This window comes from Mytilus californianus, unplaced genomic scaffold, assembly GCF_021869535.1.
Source record: "Mytilus californianus isolate M0D057914Y unplaced genomic scaffold, xbMytCali1.0.p SCAF_3, whole genome shotgun sequence".
Classification (NCBI taxonomy): Eukaryota; Metazoa; Mollusca; class Bivalvia; order Mytilida; family Mytilidae; genus Mytilus; species Mytilus californianus.
In genome coordinates, this window is record NW_026262679.1 from 89898922 (window position 1) to 89920204 (window position 21283).

Here is a 21283-nt window from a genome sequence, read left to right on the forward strand (position 1 = left end):
CATGTTTGTGGTAATTTTTCCTTTACCATTATTACAAAAGAGAGGCGAAAGATATCAGAGGGACATTCAAACTCATAAGTCGAAAATAAACTGACAACGCAATGGCTAAAAAAGACAAAAACAATAAACAAACAATAGTATAAAAAACACAACATAGAAAAAAAAGACTGAGCAACACGAAACCACCAAAAACTGGGGGTGATCATAGGTGCTCCGAAAGGGTAAGCAGATCCTGCTCCACATGTATCACCCATCATGTTGCTAATGTTAGTACAAACCCGGTAACAAGGTGAGCAGTTTTTCAAGGGAACCTGAGGGAGAAATTAAAATTATATATGGAACCGGGACAAATATGAGTAAATTATGAAACATATTGCTTAAGAACTACAAAAAGACATAACAAGCAAACGTTTCTATCTTGTTCGAAAGCTTGTTAATGTTAAGTGCTTCAGTCTGTAAATGCTGAAAGTATAAAAAAAAATATCTATTTTCAAAATAAAGTATAAAGGCAGTATATTGAATTGAAAACATTGGTTAAATAAACACATTCAAGAAGTTATAAATTGATTGGTATAAGTCATGTCTTCCAGTAGCAAGTATTAAATGCATATTAGGACGAGAATATATAATATATAAATATGATTTTACAAAATCCCTGAAACTGTTAGGGATTAACAAATTCACTAATTATTCCTGATTTTACAAATTCACTGTAACATATACCGTATATCATTTTTTTTTTGCTTATGTTTAATTTTCGCTTTGTTCGCGGCAGCTAAAGAAACACAAAAAATTGACCCCGCGTAAATTCCCTATATATTTCAAGATTTATCGTCGTCTGAAAGTTTCATACATTACACTGTTAATTATCGAGTCGTTCGTGTTGTTCAACAGATCAAAAGAATGTGCATATTTAATTAAGATCTCTATTTTCATAATAATTTATTTAAATTGGCTGATTATACATGTCACACCTTTTGACAACACAGCAATCAGTGACATGTTAAGAAATGTTAATTAGCGACGATCTACTGATTGGTGTCATAACACTAACATTTTGCCTTTAAGGTGGTATGGGAGTACAAATAAAAAATGATAGAATTTTTTCATACTTTGTCAAAACGTAGTATATATTGTGATATATTCAAAAAAATAAAAAACATGATAGGTCACCGAGCTTTTTCTCAAGCTACGATTGTGAAAAGTGACATATTTTGTTCTCTGCTAATTTGCAATCCAAGATGGCGAACGATACCCAATACTACCTTAATGTAAAAATAAAGTGAAATTATTGTTATTAAAACAGGCATTTTTTGTAAATTTTTAATGATCCAAAACCTTCAACGTTTAGCGAAAATTAAACACAGTGAAATATAACCTGCCCATTTTGTCACCAAATCACGAAAAAAGCCGACGCGAAAAAACCCAATATACGGTATATACATCGTACTCGGACTTCATTTTAACTGAGTTTTTCTGTGTATCTTGCTGTGTGTTTATTTATTTCATATTGGCAAGAGGTATAGTAATAAACTAAATTATGGTGTTAACCAATTGTTATCTGGTTGAGAATGTCTGTTGTAAAGTTGTCACATGTTTAGACATGGTAAGTAACATTATCATCCTTTACGACAGACAAAACACAGCATATCTGAAAGTTACACCATCTACCTGCCATTATACATCATGTACTGTGTTGCAACCCTAGATAAAGCCGACGAGGAAAAGCTTTACTCGACCAACGAATGCTATATTTTATATAGACTAGTTTGTCGGGTGTTCTAGGCCGCTGAACACAGTGCAGGCGGTATTGCCACGATGTCACAGAAGCAGCTTTTCGAATCCCGCTGAGGGTGGAACAAAAATTTGCTAACGCAATTTTTTAGATCGAACATTGTTTATTGTTATTGTTTCGTCCCCGAGGGTATCGCCAACCCAGTAGTCAGCACTTCGGTGTTGACATGAATATCAATTATATGGTCATTTTTATAAATTTCCTGTTACAAAACTTTGAATTTTTCGAAAAACTAAGGATTTTCTTATCCCAGGAATAGATTACCTTAGCCGTATTTGGCACAACTTTTTTGGAATTTTGAGTCCTCAATGCTCTTCAACTTTGTATTTGTTTGGCTTTATAACTATTTTGATCTGAGCGTCACTGATGAGTCTTATGTAGACGAAACGCGCGTCTGGCGTATTAAATTATAATCCTGGTACCTTTAATAACTATTTACACCACTGGGTCGATACCACTGCTGGTGGACGTTTCGTCCCCGAGGGTATCGCCAGCCCAGTAGTCAGCACTTCGGTGTTGACATGAATATCAATTATATGGTCATTTTTATAAATTTCCTGTTACAAAACTTTGAATTTTTCGAAAAACTAAGGATTTTCTTTTCCCAGGAATAGATTACCTTAGCCGTATTTGGCACAACTTTTTGGAATTTTGGGTCCTCAATGCTCTTCAACTTTGTACTTGTTTGGCTTTATTACTATTTTGATCTGAGCGTCACTGATGTAGACGAAACGCGCGTCTGGCGTATTAAATTATAATCCTGGTACCTTTAATAGCTATTTGACGAATTATATATATGTATATACATATGTATACATAGGTATCTAAATATCGTTATTTGTCCGAAAAACTGTTGATGCGAAACTGCGCATTGTGCTCTTTTTTAAACAGAAACATGAACACCACTAGGTCAATCTTATTTTCACTTGGTGAGTAGTTGTTTGCAGTTATCATGTAACCTGTAACACATTACAATTCATGAATTATTTTTTCACGGTATAGATATGAAAAACTATTCACCATCATGGCCAGATTTAGGAATAACAAAATCGTAAGTATAAAATGCTAAAATTATTCGTAGAGATACACGATTATCTGAAAAGCCTTATCGATTACAGTATAAAAACAAAGTATATATAAAAAAAAAAGATAATGTGTATTTTTGACATGAACATACATAATACCTTTTATTCAGTATCGGAAGATGGAATACTTATGGGTTAGTATTATTTATACCTCAGTGTATATCAAGTGCGAATCCAGTTAGTTCATTTTCACTGTCGTACGCGTGTATTACTATTGTAGAATAAAGGATGATGGGGGAACAACAAGCTCAATGCCAAAAACTGTTTTAAGTCATACAACATTAATAACTATGCTAAAAGGTACATTTTTCTGCAAATGAAACATAAATGCTGCTTTTAAATCTCTTGCACGCTCTGTTCATGAACTATTCTTAATATTTATCTATTTGTGTATTAATTTTACACCTGGATGGCTAATAGCGAGGTGAAAACCCGTCGGCATCTCTTACCTATATCATGAATTTATAAAAACAGTACATATTATATATTATTTCTTATTTTATTAAAAAAATCATGAATTCGTCGTCTGCTTATTTATCATTCTACATTAGCAATGCATAACGGATACAGTAAAAATGGTATCTCAGGATTCGCACATTATATACACTGTACCTGGTTATTCTACAACAGTTAACTGAAAATTAGCATCACCAGAACTTTAAATTATTTGCACCGATACACATGTATAATCTTCTAATTCTTAAAACATAACTGTTTAAGGTCTCTTTAATTGTTTGTTTTTGCTGGACAAAACTGAATAAATACATTTTACATCGGGATATTGTGCTCTAGTCAAGTCCTTTCTATCTTTATGTTTTTGGCTGCGTGTTATTACTTATGGAGTTTGTTGTTGATGGCAGATAATTGGTGTTCTCTGTTTAATTTCAAATTTCAACTTGATATTGTGAGAATCTGTCAGTTGTTTCAGACTGTACATGTTAAATTTTTTGGATTATTAAAGTTTCTAAACAAGAAATAAATTGGGACTTGACATACCAACAAGCTTTTTTGCCTGTCAATCTACGCTCATAGCTCTATCCTTTAGTCTGTACGTATGCTGTGTTGTTTTCTTGATTGCTGTTTCATTGATGTATACCCAGCAACTTCTTGTATTAATAAATAAGCAATCGTCATTGTAGAAATAATTTCTATAGATAGTTCCATACATCAAATGATTTAGTGTTATTAAAAGCGGCGTAAGATGTCAAGCGGACACTCAAAACTTATAAGTTGAAGAAGGAAAAATAAACCACACGGCGAAACACAACAGACGACGACAAGACTAACAAGTCCACAAAATACTACATAGAAAATTAAAGTCCCACCAAAACCTTAGGGCTATCTTAGGCGCTCGAGAAGGATACGCATATCCTGTTCCACTTTTGCCGTCCATCATGTTTTTCATGGTCATCCCGTTACGCATATATTCTATAACGGTATTTCAATTCATGATGGCGTCCGTAACATTGTCATAGGGTTGACTTCTATTTGACAATCTTTGGTGCAAAAGCTTACTTTTATAGAAGTGTTATCATTTATCAGCAAAAAGTTCAGATTTTTTCAATTAAGCCAGAAAACGACAAGACAGTACAGCGATTCATATTGCCATACGAAAGCGGTGATGAGTTATCAATTTGAAGACATAAAAATAGACGCAATTAAGATTTCATTTAAAATTCACAACTATAAAACATCTTCTGAAAGTGTTACTACAACTGAAAAATTTGAGATAATGACACTTTTCCTGTTTTATCAAACTAATTGCACTTTTTATAACAAGAGAAAAGATATAAACTTTATCTACTACTTCAATTTAAATCAGATGTAGTATTCTAAATATCTTCTGTGTTGACGCCCCTCATATATGAGAAGCTTACATCTTATACTTATAAGCAGCAACTCTCCATCAAGGAAATCATGATAAGATACGCGAAAATTGTATACACTAGGAGATATATACTGCTGGAATTTTGCTACATAGAAATGGAACCTGACAATTAGGAACATAACATGATCACTTTTGCCGTACATTCTTGTTCTCAATCGATCTTCATTGTCAATTTCTAAATGTTAGTCAAGGGCAGACAAGATATATTCCTTTATTTTAAGCGATTTCCAAAATTATATAGCATCAAATTTCAGTTTAACAATATCAGTATAAAAATACTGGCTAAATGTTATGGTGACACCCTCGGTTGAGAAATATGATATTTTGTCATGAACTACTAGTATACTGAATAATTGAAATTAATTACATCTGTGGTAAACTTTCATTGAAAATATTGATATTCTCATATGCTTTACTAAATGAATATCAAAATAGTATATTGTCTCTATGAATGTTATATTTTTTTTCAAATTATTCAAAATTAAGGAATATATCTCCCTCATGCAAAGCTCTGATTCGTTGTCCGGGTTTCGTTATTATATAGGTCTGTTTTTGGTTTGATCCGATCTTCAACATTTGTATTAGATTTTGGATATTCAAATATTTTGGCCTCGACCATCACTGAAGAGATAGTGATTGTCGAAATGCTCACCTGGTGCGTACAAATTAGTACCGTTTATGTTGTTACTATCACTGGGTCGATACCTCTGCTGGTCGGCTGTAACTCAACAAAGATATCACCAGCCAATTAGCCAGTACTTCGGTACTTCAGTACTGGCATGAAAATACGGATATTATTTGATTAACATTTTCTGTTATAAAATTGTTTTGAATTATTTGAAATTAACGAATATATATCCCTCATGTAAAGCTCTGATTCCTTGTCCGGATTAGGCTATTACTTAGGTACTTTTTGTTTTATCCGCTCTTCAACATATGTATTAGATTTGGGATATTTAAATATTTTTGGCCTTAACCACTGAAGAGACATTAATTGTCGAAATGCGCTTCTGGTGCATGAAAAATTGATACCGTTTCTGTTATTTCTACCTCTTGCTCGATAACTTTGCTGGTGGGCAGTTAGTCCCCGAAGGTATCACCAGCTCAGTAGACAGTACTTCGGTACTAACATGAAAATAACAGATATTGTTTGATTAAAATTTGCTGTTATAATTTTTTAAGAAATATTTGAAATTAAGGAATATATCTCCCTCATGCAACGCTCTGATTCCTTTTCCGATTAGGCTATTACTTATGTCCTTTTTTGGTTTGATCCGCTCTTCAACATTTGTATCAGATACATTCGAGGGTCAGATACAGAAAAGAATGAATTTTCTTAACTATTACATATTGCCTATACATTAACACTAACCTTTCCTATTTACATTATCTTGTTTGGACCCAGATCTGGATTGCAGCCTGGAGACTCTATTATTAATTAGTTAATTAAAATATATCATAAAATTTTGGAATTTCCAAAAAAGGCCGCCGTTTCCATGGAATCAGTAAAAATATTCTTTAATTTTCTTTCCAGCAGCTAAACTTGACCTGAGTTGATATCGGAAACTGTTTGCTGCAAGTCAATGGTACTTCACGGGGTACTGTAGGCCTATGTTCCTAGATGATCCTAATGTTTAAGTTTTGCAATATGTTGTAAGGGAAGATTTTTTGGGGGTCAAAAGTGGTTTGGGTTTACTATAGAAGTCTATTGGAAAATTGAAAAAAAAAATTCAAATTGTCACACAACTTCAAAAGTACTGCATATAATGATAAGGGGTATTCAGTAACTATTGTAAGACTACAGTGGAATGATTTGGTTTTTTAAATTTGGATTTTTTTTTGGCGGGAGAGTAATTTCTGCTTGATATGTTCCATTTTCAGCATTATTCAGTGTTACTTATTATATTATTATTGACCTTCATTATATAATCTTCTTTTCAGCATACTTATATCGGGCGCATGCCCCAAGACCTGGCGGATAAGTGGGAGCAGTGGAACCGCAGCCAAACTTTTCTTGAAGGGTTTTCCAAAAACACATTTAAAGGCATTTCCAGCTCTATACAGGCCCCGGAGATACAATAAAGCTTCGTTTTAAGACTTTCTGAGGATCCTCTGCCCAAATTATTTTTGAAGGGTGTTCCAAAAAAACAATAAAAGGCATTTCCAGTATTATGCAAGCCCTGGGGATACATTTAAGCTTCATATTTAGACTTTTACAAGAATTTTCATTATATCTTTTTTTTCAGCATACTTATATCAGGCGCACGCCAATATGTTAACAAATGCTATCTGTAAACAGGGGTGTATATGTCATGTAGGCAGCAACATTGTTTGAATAAACTGTTATATACAATAATAATTCCTGTCTTTTTGTTTTTCAGATAGCGATCTTAATTTGTAGTAATGTGTTGATATACTGTGTTTATCTGTTCTTCACCAAGAATTATGTAAAGCCATTGATTCTAATTCCAACTATCGACAAGCTGGTATTCGATGTTAATAACAAGAAAATTTTAAATAAGGAACCAGAAAATGATTTCAAGGAGAGTGATATGTTCTTGAAAAGTCCTTCAGAATCATTGTGTAACAATTCCAAATGTGGTTCTTTACAAATCTTATTTATTGTAAAATCCTACGTTTTAAACTTTGGTCAACGAGAAGCTATACGTAGAACATGGGGAGGCATGACACAACTGCGATCAAAAACTTTTTTCATTATTGGATATCTTGATGGCATTGATTATCTTGTTGATATGGAATCAGCAAAACATAAAGATATTATTCAGTTGAATATGCATGATCAGTATCAAAATGTTGTTTATAAAACAATTTATGCACTGATATGGTTATCAAATATAAATATAACAGTACAGTTTATTAATTTTGTTGATGACGATCGATTAGTTATTCCACTGAATATGTATGATGTTGCAACACAAAATATTAACTCAACAGACTTAATAATGTTGGGTCATATGATAAACAAATCAGAAACTGTTAGAGATAAAAGTTGGAAAACATATATTTCTCCTGAAGACTATCCATTTGATTTCTATCCTCCATATATCATTGGGGGAACTATCTTAGCAAATCAAAAAACCGTGAGAATGCTAGCAGTTGCTGTAGCCTATATTAAGGTAATTCGAATAGAAGACGCATATATTGGAATAGTAGCAAACTCAATTAATATCAAATTGAAACACCATGCGGCTTTTTTTGCGTATAAACAATCGCTTTCGATATTGCGTAATTCAGTCTCCTCTCCTGGTTACGAAACCACATATATTTTGCTGAGGGACTGGAATTTGCTTCATACGAAATCACATAGTATGCAAACATAAGAAAAAGAAAAAAGATTAAAAATGTCAACTCAGTGAACGGTAAAATTTCAGCTGGTAATCAATTAAATGGCTAAATGACAAATGGATCAGACTGTGTTTTTTTTTTTATATAAGCTTATGGCTATTTAAGTTGATATACTTTGAAGTATTGTTTCTGTTATCAGTTTTTCATTCATAACGAAAATTATGCATCCTGTTGTTTTGAATGTATGTATTTTCAATTACTATCATTCCAATATTTGTCTGTTCTGATAATGACTTATCGTACTTATGTGCATATATCAACTTCCTCATGCGATCCGTAATTCTCATATTACTGCTTTATGACGTTTGAGCAGTAATTGTCAGCCACCTCAAACATTGGATGATGTTATCAACGACAACACAATATATGGGGAAGACGTATTAAGGTTACCTCCGGTAGGAAAATCGATCATGAAACACGTCTAATGGAGATACAAAGTGATGGTCATTAGTCAGATAAACATTTTTGTATCTCTTTTTTTTCTTTTAATCCAGGTTTTGTTCCTCGTGTTGTGTGGATCCAGTACAATGACTTCACGTGCTAATAGTGTATGCTCTATATTTTACAGTTTTTGGTTGTTTGCCTATGAGATAGCTGGTCTCCTAAATTTTATTTTAATTTTTTTTTTATCTTTTTCTTTTAATTCATCATCGTGTTTTATCTTTGCCTCTTCTATGATTTGATAACAATGCTTATATTTTCGGTATTTATATTTGTTTTATCGCCTTCAATTTTACTCACGTCTCAATGTCTGGCAGCATTACAGTTTTCGTTAAAGTTCTTTGACTGTACTTTTGATTGTTTACTTTTGTCGTAATTGTGATCCTAATTTAATGTTTTGATTTCGGCCTCTTTTACGATTTTTATGATTTTCTCCGTGTAATGTTAGAAAATGACAAACCTGTTCCAGATTGTCTTCCAATAGTACTGTTTTATCATCACGTGGGAGTTTTTTCAACACTGTTGTGATATTAATAAACGAAAAAACATCTAAAGTTTAAGAATGTCTACGTGCTTTTGAACACGCATACATAATATACTCTTGTAATCTATTTTGATCTGAAACGGTCATTTTGATCTGAACAGCTCCTAAAGACCGATTAATTTATTATTAAGTTATTTTCAGTTTTCCAGTCAATTATCAGATCTGGCCACTGCGGTAAAAGCAGTTCTAATCAAACGATTCTCTTGTAGTCGTTTTAGGAATGTTCAGTCTATTTTCATACATTGTTTTGAATTCTCTGGAAAGCTAATGAAACAGTACTAAATTGACTGCAAGCAAATTGTATGAATAGTACTTACAGCATTTACAGCAATGGATCCATAATTAGTAAACACGCAGTTCATTATAATGTTTACCGCCTCGTTGTTATCATGGTAGCGTATTCGCCTTGAGTGCAGTTGGTCTGAGGTTCTTCCACGGCCGGTTCTAACCAGAGAATTAACGTTAATTTCATATAAAAAAGTGCCTTTGTTTGGTCAAAATATTAAAATCAGTATTGTATCGTATCAAAATTTATTTGATGATATAATTTGTGGTGTTCTTTTTTTTTGGGGGGGGGTTCCGCCAAATAAACAGCGGGTTTATGCTATAATTGTACAGCAAACATAAAAAAATGAAATTAATTAAAAGATATAAATGGTGAAATATCCCAACAAGGTTGATATTCAAAAAGAATTCGGTAGACTGACGGGAAATCTCCACTGCACAATGCTTGCATATGCCATTGACACACACAATGTAGAATTATCTCGAGTTACATCAAGTTAAGAAGAGATATGAATAGGGAAATATCCCCAACAGCAGATTACACATTAAAAGATTGACTTTAAAAATTTCCCATTGATTTATCTTACTACAAAACATACATATGTAGGTAATAAAGTACAGGAAATGTGAGGACATTTTTTTTTGTTTTAATGATGGGGTTTTAATTTGAACTGTTTCAGAAATTGCAAATATCATAAATCAAAAAGTTAAGTTGTCTGAAGTTGGAATCTTCTTTTACTTTCCTGTCAGTAAGTAAATGGGTGACACAAAACATTGTTGCCAGGCAATGTGGCGTAAGGTTTTTATGATGTGTAAATGAGCTTACATTTACGGTCATAATTTTACATTTAACCACATCCAATGTCTTAGTGGAAGGTATTTTATCACACTTTTTTGTGATGGTCATACTGACGTTGATATTCAAAAACGAGAATATTTTTACTATTCATTTCAAGTCCATTAACTGAATACTGACATCCGGTTAAACGACAAAAACATCTTACATAGATTTCTGCCAACTGTAAGGCAAAGTCTAAACATTTAAAGTAAAGAGCCGACGAAATGATAGTCTACAAAATACAAAGCAAAGACAAAGCAATATAATCTTCACCGAAAGCCACCCTTATCTCAGACGCCCCCTACAGGGTAAGCAGATTCTGCTCCAAAAGTATGACACCTGTCGTGGTGTATATTGTAAATGTGTTAGTATAAATTCCTAGAAAAGTTTAATTCGGTGAAAAGAGGACTGAATTGTGGCCTCTATTGGCACAGATCCGTAGTAATTTGTGATTCAGATATTCAAAAACCGTCAAACAAAATATGATGGCGTCTGTGAGAATTTTGATAAAGGACTTAAACTTTTCAACTACTTACCCTTGGTTCAACGGCTTTCTTGAAAGCTGCAACCTTCTATCAATACAATCATGGTACGAAGCGCAAGCTGTGACATCAAGTATCAAATGGGAGATATTTACTCATTATGCATTCACAAAATGATAAAAGATAAATCTTTTCTACAGTAAAAAATAGCTTTCTAAAATATTGTGACATGGTATAGTAAACGAGTTTTTGTACTAATATGAAGCAGAATTCAACAGAAAAGAAGCTTCTTGCTATGTTTTTAAATTTCTCTTTCGAGTAAGTATTTGCAATGTCCTGTCACTCGTAAACCTACGTTTCAGTAAGTGCTTACATCTCAAATATCCTAGTAAATTTGAGATTAGGGATACTACTGAAAAAGAAGGTCTGCTTCATATATTGATCCTTTCCTCGATATTGACAAAGAAAGGATACTTCAAACTGGAATCTATAACAAACGCGATGAAAACCTCATTTTGCCGCAGTGAAATACTATCTACCCCATCGTATGACGTTTACCTATCTCAAATAATACCTTGCGATCAAGTATGTTCACACTATACAGACTTCGTTAACAGAGGTGTGCTCTTTACAAAAAAAAATGCTCAACAGAGTTATGAGGAATAACAGCTGAAAAGCACACCACAAAAGTCGCAATCGCAAATTGGTTGCCCGATACAACGTGTCTGTGTCTCAACTCAACTCTTAGATCTATGTGGTGCAAAACGCAACTACTGCATATTTGCAGATCTACCGTTTTTGGCTAAATTTCATGCAAGGTATATAAAAAGTCTTAACCTTGTATAACCTTTGGTCACTTATTAGAGCTTTCCCAATTTGCTACGTATCAGGTATGGTTGGTATGTATCTCAACGGTTAGTGCAGTTTGGAGGTATCATTTAATGCATGAAATTATTTGATTTATCATGAAAAAATTTAAATAGTTGAAATGCATATCACCAAAAACTAGCTTCACGTTTTATTTGATAACGATGTCATGGTTTCTAGAACACTTTGTTTATGATTAATTATGAGATTATTTAGTTGTGCACAAGTGCATGAATCAAACAGACCTTAAACGAACTGAGTTAACGCAGCCTATAGATTCTAAATATACATTTGCGTTTCTGTTTGTTAAAGGTATTGTTTTTGTTTCGTTTATATATAGAAAAAGAAGATTTTTTTCGTATGTATAAATAGAATTTGGAATAATTAAAATAATGTCTATGAACTATTTTCTAAAACACATGTTACTGGTGTTGGTTATATTCGTTAACGTGTTAAAATTGTGTTGATTTCAAATTATATTTAGTTCTTGCATGATTTTAAAATTAGTTATTATCATTTCAGTAATCTATTTCGATCATTACAGAAGAAGATTTTATCTTGAAACGATGAGAGAGCTGAGATAACATATTGAGTGAGAAAGGGGCACTCTTCTTATTTTTTTATCAACAACTAAAAGATTTTTTTCTAGAAATGTATTCTTAAAAAGTAAACTGAAACATATTGTAAAAAAATATTCACTATTCTGTTGCCGATGAAAGAAAACCACCAATGTGTTGAATCATTGAATTTAAAAGAATGGAATAATTGTCATATAATTATAGTAAATTCTACTCACACTTGTGTTCTTTGAATATTTTATTAGCGTATCTTTTATTTGACCCTTTCTTCGTACTTTTTACTTTGGTAAAATTTCTCATACGTGTGTATGACGATTTTTGCGAAAATGCAGAAAAATATGAAAATGGTATAGATAACGAATTTGAACTACTAAAGTAACTTACAAAATTAAATTCTATTAAATAATGCGAAGAATTGATACTAATTATTTATTAAAAAAGTTTGTTGCTCACCGATATGACATACGTTTATATGTTCACCTAGAGATTTACTCAGTCAGGTTTATATTTATATACATTAAATCGACTCGCACACGAGGTTTTTTAATGTAGGCAAGATATTTAGCGGAACAGGTTTTGTACGTATATTCATCATTAATACATTTTCAATGAGGTAAATTTTGTATGTTAAAACAGCTATTATTCTATCATCCATTCTAAAAGCCTACCCCCAAAAATGCCAACCTATTCATTCTGTATGTTTATATTAATATAACAGGCAAACATTAGATAACATATGAATGTGCTTTATATTTAGCTTCGTTTTACCTTTGCAATTTCGGGGAAATAAGTCTCAATTATAAACTGTTCGTGCAAGGTTTACTTACAACGGTTGGTTGAAAGCATAATCGAGTACACACAATACCGTTTGTTATGCATAGGGAACATATCCACATGAAATTTATACCAAGTTGTAGCTAAAAATCCTCCAAATACTTTTGGAAATGTTTTATAAAACATACGTTGACATTAAGGGCATATATTAATTATTTTCAAAAGTTCAATGACTGCTCCCAGTTCGTTCTCGGTACCAAATCGGGAAACATCTTGTGAGAACCTTTGTCGTAATGGTGCTTAATATTTCAACGTGTACATTTATATTGTGTGATGATATTTTTATCCAAAAAAAAAGTACGTGACTGGGTTTTATGATAATAGGAATAATCATTTTCTTAAAAGTACATCTATAAGTATCAAAAAAAAAAAGAAAAATATTTTACTCGCTGTTTTATAAAAGAAAAATATTTTTTCATTGTATAGCAACACAAAAATCGCGATAATTCCTGCATGAATATGTATGGACTACAGTGTTCAATCATCTGAAGGGCCGTACACTTTACCGTATGAATATGTATCGACTGCAGTGTTCAGTCATCTGAAGGGGCGTACACTTTACCGTATGAATATGTATCGACTGCAGTGTTCAATCATCTGAAGGTCCGTACACTTTACCGTATGAATATGTATGGACTGCAGTGTTCAATCATCTGAAGGGCCGTACACTTTACCGTATGAATATGTATCGACTGCAGTGTTCAATCATCTGAAGGGCCACCCACTTCCTGTATGAATATGTCACTGTCTGATATTTGCCATAAACGTAAATATGGTGTATGCTCAGTTCACTGTGATATACATACCAGTATAACAAGTTCGGTGAACCCTTCTTTCACAGTTATCATTCACAGGTCATTGCTTGACAACTGGTGGCGACAACACGGGAGCACTCGACACAATAGCCAGTGCCCATTTATAGACGAAAGTATCAAATAAGCTAAATAATTTTTATTTTTACTGGAGATATATTTACTATTTGAGCAATAAATTTTCAAGAGGCCATTCTGGACATTTTCATGGAATCTGATATGAATTTGTCACATGATGTTCAGCAGATCAAACTCAAGCTGCTACACTAACGGGGTATCATAAAAATCTGACCATGTTGTCATTAATTACCGCCGTTATTTATAAGGCAGTGGAAAATACTTCGGCTAGCCGGAAAAATACAAAAAACTGTCTATTCTTCTGGCTATTCGGAAGAATAGGTTTTCTCTGCTATTATGCAATTTTTCCGGTCATACATAACAAAAAAAAATGAATATGTTTTGTTAAGTTATTATATTTTGTAGCATCCAGTGGAAAATGGAGTGGCAAAGAGAATCCTCCCGTAAAAACACGAAGAATTGGAATTATTAATTGTTTGCGCGTTCTCCGCGCGGACGTTACTGATAATAAACTCAAGATAAAACGTTCCAGAGAATAGTAATAATGCGAAGAATATTAAAATAAAATAAAACCAAGATAACCATGGGCATAAACTCCCCAATTACCAACATCAATTTATTTTCTATACTGGCTTTTCTTTAGAACACGTCGATTCACCGTTAATATATACAGCTTGTCAAGTGAGATCAAAAGAAGAATAAAAACAACATCGATTGATAAGCATCAAAGACACGTTCGAATTAAAGTCACTTGGCAAAAATATGCGAAAAGAGTTTCCTTTCACTAAAACAAATCGAAATGCAAATGAATTTACTTCATAATTTACATCATATCCAGACTTTTATCTTGCTTCATGTAATGATTATTTGCAATATAGAATCAACATTTGTTTCGTCGAAAGGCTCTTATCAAAAGGATAAAGGTTGTCATCCTTTTGTTTTTATTCCATTTAAATAAAGAAAATTAGAATCATTATAATACCAATAATGAAATACACAATGCAAAAAGGAAACAATAATAATATCATTGACATGTTAAATATTTATTATTATTACAACAGTTGCGTTGAATTATAAGCTATTTGTGATGTTTATTGCATTATTATAATGCCTAGAAGAAAACAAAATTTAAATTCTTAAAAAGCAACAAATAAGATAAAAACAAACAAAAAATATAGTAGATGACAACAATAAAAATTAAACAAAAATGATATACAAAAAGGATAAGAAGAGAAAATAATTGTATTGGCACAGTAATTTTCATCCTTTATATTCGGAAATTTCAGTGTACAATCCATCTCCAATAGAATGATGTCTTTGCTCTCAATTGCAAGGCTATGAATAAGAAGAAGAATAAGAATTTTATTAGTTTAAAATTCAAACAATAGGATTGTTACTAACGAAAAACGTATAAATAACAAAACGATAGACAATAAATAATACAAACATGTAGCAAATTCATTACAGTACTATTTTCACAAGGCTATGAGCAATTGTAGAATAAAATAAAAAAAATTAAGGTATCTCATACGTTGATATTTAAAGGAATCCCATACGTTGATATTTTAAAGACTCCCATACGTTGATATTTTAAGGAATCACATACGTTAATATTTAAGGAATCCCATATGTTGATATTTTAAGGAATCCACTTCGTTGATTTTTTAAGGAATCCCATACGTTGATATTTTAAGGTATCACATACGTTGATAGTTATTAACAAAAATGTCGAACTTAAGCTTTGAAGGTTTCATTTTGAAAAGATTGTTCATTAATAAATGTTTAGATCCTAAATATATATGTATAATGTTATGAGTGGGCGGAGTTTGTCATATGCCGAGTTTGATCTTTGCCGAGTTGACATGTGCGGGTTTGTAATGTGACGAGATGTCTTGCTTTGAGTCTAAAGATTTGTTAAAACCATACGGATAAAAATAAGTATGAGCGATTAAGTAAGAAGATTACAAATATATTGTCATAAAAATTACCAACGTCTTTTCTATCTATATACCTTGATGCAAGGTATTCCAAATTAACTTATGAAAGATTGCATTTTAATCTATTTAATATGTTTTGTAATTTCAGACATGCATACTCTTTTGGGAAGGATATAAAATGTTTTGAGACCATAACCATAATTAAATTTTTAGCAGTTGTCTTGGATTTAACAATGATTGCACGTGATATTCAATCTTTGTCCCATAAGACTTTGAAATATTGATAATTTTACGATATATGTATGTTATATTTGTCTTGGTTACTTTACACTCCACTAACATAATCGTAAGTATTATGTTGATTGTCAGAATCTTAATGAAGTACACTTGCGAACAAAACCTTAATACTTGTCTTTGTGTCATTTTTGTGAATATATCTATTAAAACTGATTTTGTTGTTTTTGTTTTGTTTTGTTTTATTCGTTATCATTTACTACGAGGTTCAAGTATTGGAAAGTTAGGCTGACAGTTTGATTTAAAAAGTATTGAATCGTATAATTCAACCAATAGCTTGTACATCATGTTACAGTCGGATATTTCAATAGCAGATGGCATTTTAACCATCTCATCTTACATTATTACAACAATAACTTAAAAAACACATATGTGAAATAATGTTACTTACTTATGTATTTATTTTCTTCGTTTTGGAAGGGGATACGATTTAACTGGTGTTTAAAATTAAACATCATTTTACCAACACTTGCAATGATGGTTTTGCTTAAACTTGTTATGTGTTTCTATAGTTTTCCACATTTTATGTGAATAACTTGCATTCTTTAAATTATTTATGTAAAACAAATGGCATGGCTTTTCATTGAAACTTTGCTGCACTTCCTTTAAATAACAATTCGGCTGAACTATTTCTATTTTTAAAATCCAGGGAATAAATCCGCTTCCATAGACATCTTCAAGCCACAAAAAAGGCACAATTCGCGTCGCTTCATACATTTGTCTAATTACATTAATGGCCATAATGGATGAGGGTCCTGCACAAAAAGGAGGAAACGTTGGAAACCGATAGTCTGAGAGAGGCGTATACCATTTGCTACGAGGTTCACGGTACGGCATAGATCCAAAAACGGTAAAACATTCTAAAACATTTGTCTTGTTCTGAATTATCTTATTGTTTAAGTAAGGAATTAGAAATGGAATGTTAATAGTGATATCATCGTCAATTTTGATGACATAAATGGCATCTTTACAGAATTTATTTACCCAGAACAAGCTGAATACTCTTTTGTATGTTAAATTTTTGTAGCTGTCAATAAAATTCCCTTGTATAATATCCCTGTATCTGACACTTTCCTTTTCAATTTGTCCTTGCAGTGTATCATTATTGGTTTGCCCTAGCACAAAGACATATTCAATATCTCTATTGGCAAAATGGGAGATCGATCCAAATGTATTCCTTATTAGCTGACGTCCGTCAAATTTATAAGTAGCCGAATAAACTAGAACTAACAGGAACGTATCTTGTTCTTTACATTCCTTACCAGTATTTAGAAGTGTACTATATTGATGTTTGTGAATAAGAGGGTCCATCAGCTTATCTGGTGATACATTCATATAAAAATGTTCAAACTCAGTTGAGATATATTTTCCATTGTATTTTATCAGCGTCATACCATTGCTGAATATTCGTTGCTGAATTCTATCAAGTAAGTTTCTTTCATTTACAAACAGCAACAAACACATTGTAAACAGAATCATCAATGGAGTTTTTTTGCGTAATTTCAATAATCTAGGGATTACTTTTATACGTTTAAATCCAGTCATTTCTCGTTTGCAGCTTATGGTAGTCATCGCAGTCACATATCATTACGGACGAAATTAAAAATATTAATGAGGCATAAACACATTTATTTCGGTTATATTATGAATATACGATATTCTTTTCTGTTTTATTATTAAATGCGTCAGTAATTTTTAGAGCAACACAACATATAGAAAAGTCAGCTAATCTATCGATTTCCAATCTGTCAAATGCATGAAATTCCAATGAAAATAATTTATATTGATAACAATTACATATTCTTTTTTTTTATAACTCATTTACATATTCTTCCCTAGTGAAATGGTCCCCATTCAAATATGTATTCCTAACTCTTCGGATTGCCTGTTACAATTCACTGTAAGATGTTCCTTATCATATAATATTATTAAAAAAAAAAGCATTGTTTACAAATTTGAAAAAAAAGACATTAAAATGGAGTCGTTATATACAACAAAAATGTTCTCAGGGTCGAAAAAATAGTTCTCTTGCAACTCCATGGGATGATAAGTAGCAGATTTTCAGGCAGAATCTTTGAAGACTCAATTGTTGCAAACCTGTCTTACCTCCTTGACAAATATATTGTTGTCCCTGTTGATAAAGCCTCAAACAACATCGTGTTTGTGTGTAAATCACATTACATAAAATTGAGAATGGAAATGGGGAAATAAACTGCTTGATAAATGAATTGGGTATTGATAATTCACTTTACACAAGTATTCCTTAAATTGAAAGAGTTGGTCTTGCTATGCTTCATTACAAAGAAAGGCAAATGCAGATACAAGTCACCTTTCTTAGGGAGGGATAAATAATACTTAAAAAATCACTCTGATTCAAACAAAAAAATTTTGAAACTGACATTATCGAGATGCTTGATTTCTTAAATGACAACATATTTTATACATTTGGAGGACGTTTTATTTTAACAAACAATCGGCATTCCCATGGGAACCAACTGGGCTCCTCTTCTTGTCGACTTATTCCTTTATTCATATGAGGCTGGCTTCCTATATGAGCTTTGTAAGAATTACAAGAAATTTTTCTCATCCTTTAACTTTACTTTCCGCTGTATAGATGATGTCCTCTAACTAAATAATTTTGGTGACTACTAGTATGTTGAACGAATCCATAAAATCGAACTTGAAATAAATATAAATAAGAAGATGTGGTATGAGTGCCAATGAGACAATTCTCCATCCAAGTCACAATGTATAAAACGTTAACAATTAAAGGTCAAAGTACGGCCTTCTATACGGAGACAACAGATACAGTTAAGTCTGCCTAAGGTATCTAGAAATTGACAATAAGGGTCGGTTGAGAATAAAACTTTACGACAAAAGAGATGATTTCAGCTTCCTCTGCTAAACATTACAGCAGCGCCTGCATATGAAGATTATATCTCCCAGTTGATATGATACTAATGACCACATGACAAGAACAGTTTATTCATTCTTACGACAGACGTAGAATTTCATCACAAGTACAAACTGTCTAAATGGAGGAAAGATAGCGAAAAGGAATCATTCGACTGACTTGAAGGAAAGTTGATATTTTAAGATAACGCTTGGGCTTTCCCAAGAATTCACATGGGAAAATAAGCGATACGGTTTGAAGTTAGATACCTTCTCTATATTTGTCACGGGTATGCATAATTTGGCATACTAATGTCCCCGCCATTATAATTGTTTGTTTACATAATACTAAATTTGATTTTATCTTAGGTCATTTACAAATCCAATTAGTTAGTTGCAAAGTATGATGGACTACTGCATATACATGATATACATGCTTACAATTTACAGAGAACACATGTTATTTACTGACATGCAACGAATATGTTCACAGATTGCCGGAAAAGGATCTCATTAATTTTTTATTCTTGTGTGATTATATTTACAGACTGAGAACTAATATAAGGGATTAGTTCCATGCTCAGATCAACGAATAAAGGCTTCTATCCTAAGAAAAGAGTGTTTAAAATATTCGAGCAATAGCCACTAATATTATATGGATCATAGATAAACAAAGATTATAGACACTCGTTTACGGAGCAGCTAACAGACCACACAAAACTCAAAAGATAATTAGCTGTACTTGTATTCAGATAACGAAAACGGGAGGCTCCTGAACGTTTCAGATATCTCATAAAATAAGCGATAGTTAAATATCCGAGTGACGCACTCACAAATCTTTCCTTTTTTGCACACAATTTATATACATTGAATAATAATTGATCTACATTTTATTTTTCTGCTGTCATTGCAAAGGTCAATAAAGGAGCCATTGTCCAGCCACAAATTCTGCAAGCCTTAGAGATTATAAAAAAGTGTTTTCTAGTGTCACCACATGAACTGAAATTTGCTCTGTAATTGTTTTATTGTAAATTTTTGATGTCTCTGTAACTGTGTAATTTGTGTTTACAATTAAAGTTGTGAGACTTTGAGCTAGCTAACCAAAAAAAAAAGCGCGGTTCTTTTGAATTTAATTTTTTTTTCTTTTGCACTAAGTTATTTTGTGTCATGAAATAATAAATCAAAACACCCCTTTATTTTAAAAAACGTACGAGTATGTTATGTCATCGATAGGTTTTTAACTACGGCAAGGATTTTAATGAGGTGTGACATGAATGTCAATAAATCGGCAACTTAACGATCAAAATAACCTCAAGACAACCAAAGTCTTCTGCAATAGACAGGTGGCCCAGTCTTTATAACATATGCCTGTCTTTAAAGCCATTGTGCTTGCAGCCTGTAATGCCTGTTATCAAGAAGGATTGATGTGCCGTATTATCAGTTCTTTATGATATAGCAGTGTTTATCGAAATAATTAAGAATATATGAACGAAAATCCCAGGAGCATACATTATTTTGTAACCCATTCCTTTGAAATATTTCAAATAGTTTTAGGGAGCTAAGAAGGCGTTTACTGGACAATGGATATTTATTTCACGTGAAATGAATCCACAGGTAAGGTGCATAATGATAGACAAAATCTGTTCTTTACGACTTTCAAAAGACGGGGAAAAAGACTCGAATGCTGAAGCCGGTGAACAATATTTTTCAAATCTGAGCATGTAAATTGAAAATTATGTTATATAGATTACATGTATAACATTAGATTAGCAAAAATAATAACAAGAGATTCCGAGATAAAATACAAAATTTTCAACCAAATTCCACGTGTTTTTAGGTGATAGTAAACTCGTAGTAGCCCACAATTCATTGTGACTCATTGTGCCGATTGGTTGATTTCTCACGAATATGTTTAATAAAGGCAACAGTAGTATACCGCTGTTCAATAGTTACAAATCGATTAAGCAAAAACAAATCCGGGTCACAAACCAAAACCAAGGGAAACACATCAACTATAAGAGGAAAACAACGGAACAACAGAAACACTGAACTACTACAAAAACAAACGCCAACATACATAGAAACGGACTATTTGATAACAGCTGCCATATTCCTGACTTGGTACAGGACATTTTAAGAAAAGTGGTTGGTTGAATCTGGTTTTATGGCTAGCCAAACTTCCCGATTATATGGCAATGTTAAAAATACCGATAAAATGACAACATTACGTGACAGGAACACAGTACAAATAAACGCAAGAACACTCA

General features: G+C 32.4%; 2 protein-coding genes across 2 annotated transcripts; one reads left to right on the plus strand and one right to left on the minus strand.

The window, feature by feature from the left end:
- The first annotated feature begins 2695 nt into the window (after nucleotides 1-2695).
- On the plus strand, nucleotides 2696-8840 carry LOC127735363 (beta-1,3-galactosyltransferase brn-like). Its single transcript, XM_052245522.1, has 2 exons — nucleotides 2696-2846; nucleotides 7150-8840. Exons 1-2 carry the CDS (start codon nucleotides 2820-2822, stop codon nucleotides 8107-8109), a joined length of 987 nt encoding a protein of 328 aa, XP_052101482.1. The 5' UTR covers nucleotides 2696-2819; the 3' UTR covers nucleotides 8110-8840.
- A 6080-nt stretch (nucleotides 8841-14920) lies between these two features.
- LOC127733592 (beta-1,3-galactosyltransferase 5-like) lies at nucleotides 14921-17707 on the minus strand. Its single transcript, XM_052242925.1, has 2 exons — nucleotides 16516-17707; nucleotides 14921-15228 (listed from the first exon to the last, which is right to left on the minus strand). Exon 1 carries the CDS (start codon nucleotides 17694-17696, stop codon nucleotides 16584-16586), a length of 1113 nt encoding a protein of 370 aa, XP_052098885.1. The 5' UTR covers nucleotides 17697-17707; the 3' UTR covers nucleotides 14921-15228; nucleotides 16516-16583.
- Nucleotides 17708-21283: the final 3576 nt, after the last annotated feature.

What these genes read in the sequence shown, in the direction of transcription:
- LOC127735363 (XM_052245522.1), top strand. Translation starts at nt 2,820, where the DNA reads ATGGCCAGATTTAGGAATAACAAAATC. An exon ending in GATTTAGGAATAACAAAATC is followed by an intron (nt 2,847 to 7,149) that starts GTAAGTATAAAA and finishes TTTGTTTTTCAG; the next exon opens with ATAGCGATCTTAATTTGTAG.
- LOC127733592 (XM_052242925.1), bottom strand. Translation starts at nt 17,696, where the DNA reads ATGACTACCATAAGCTGCAAACGAGAAATGACTGGATTTAAACGTATA.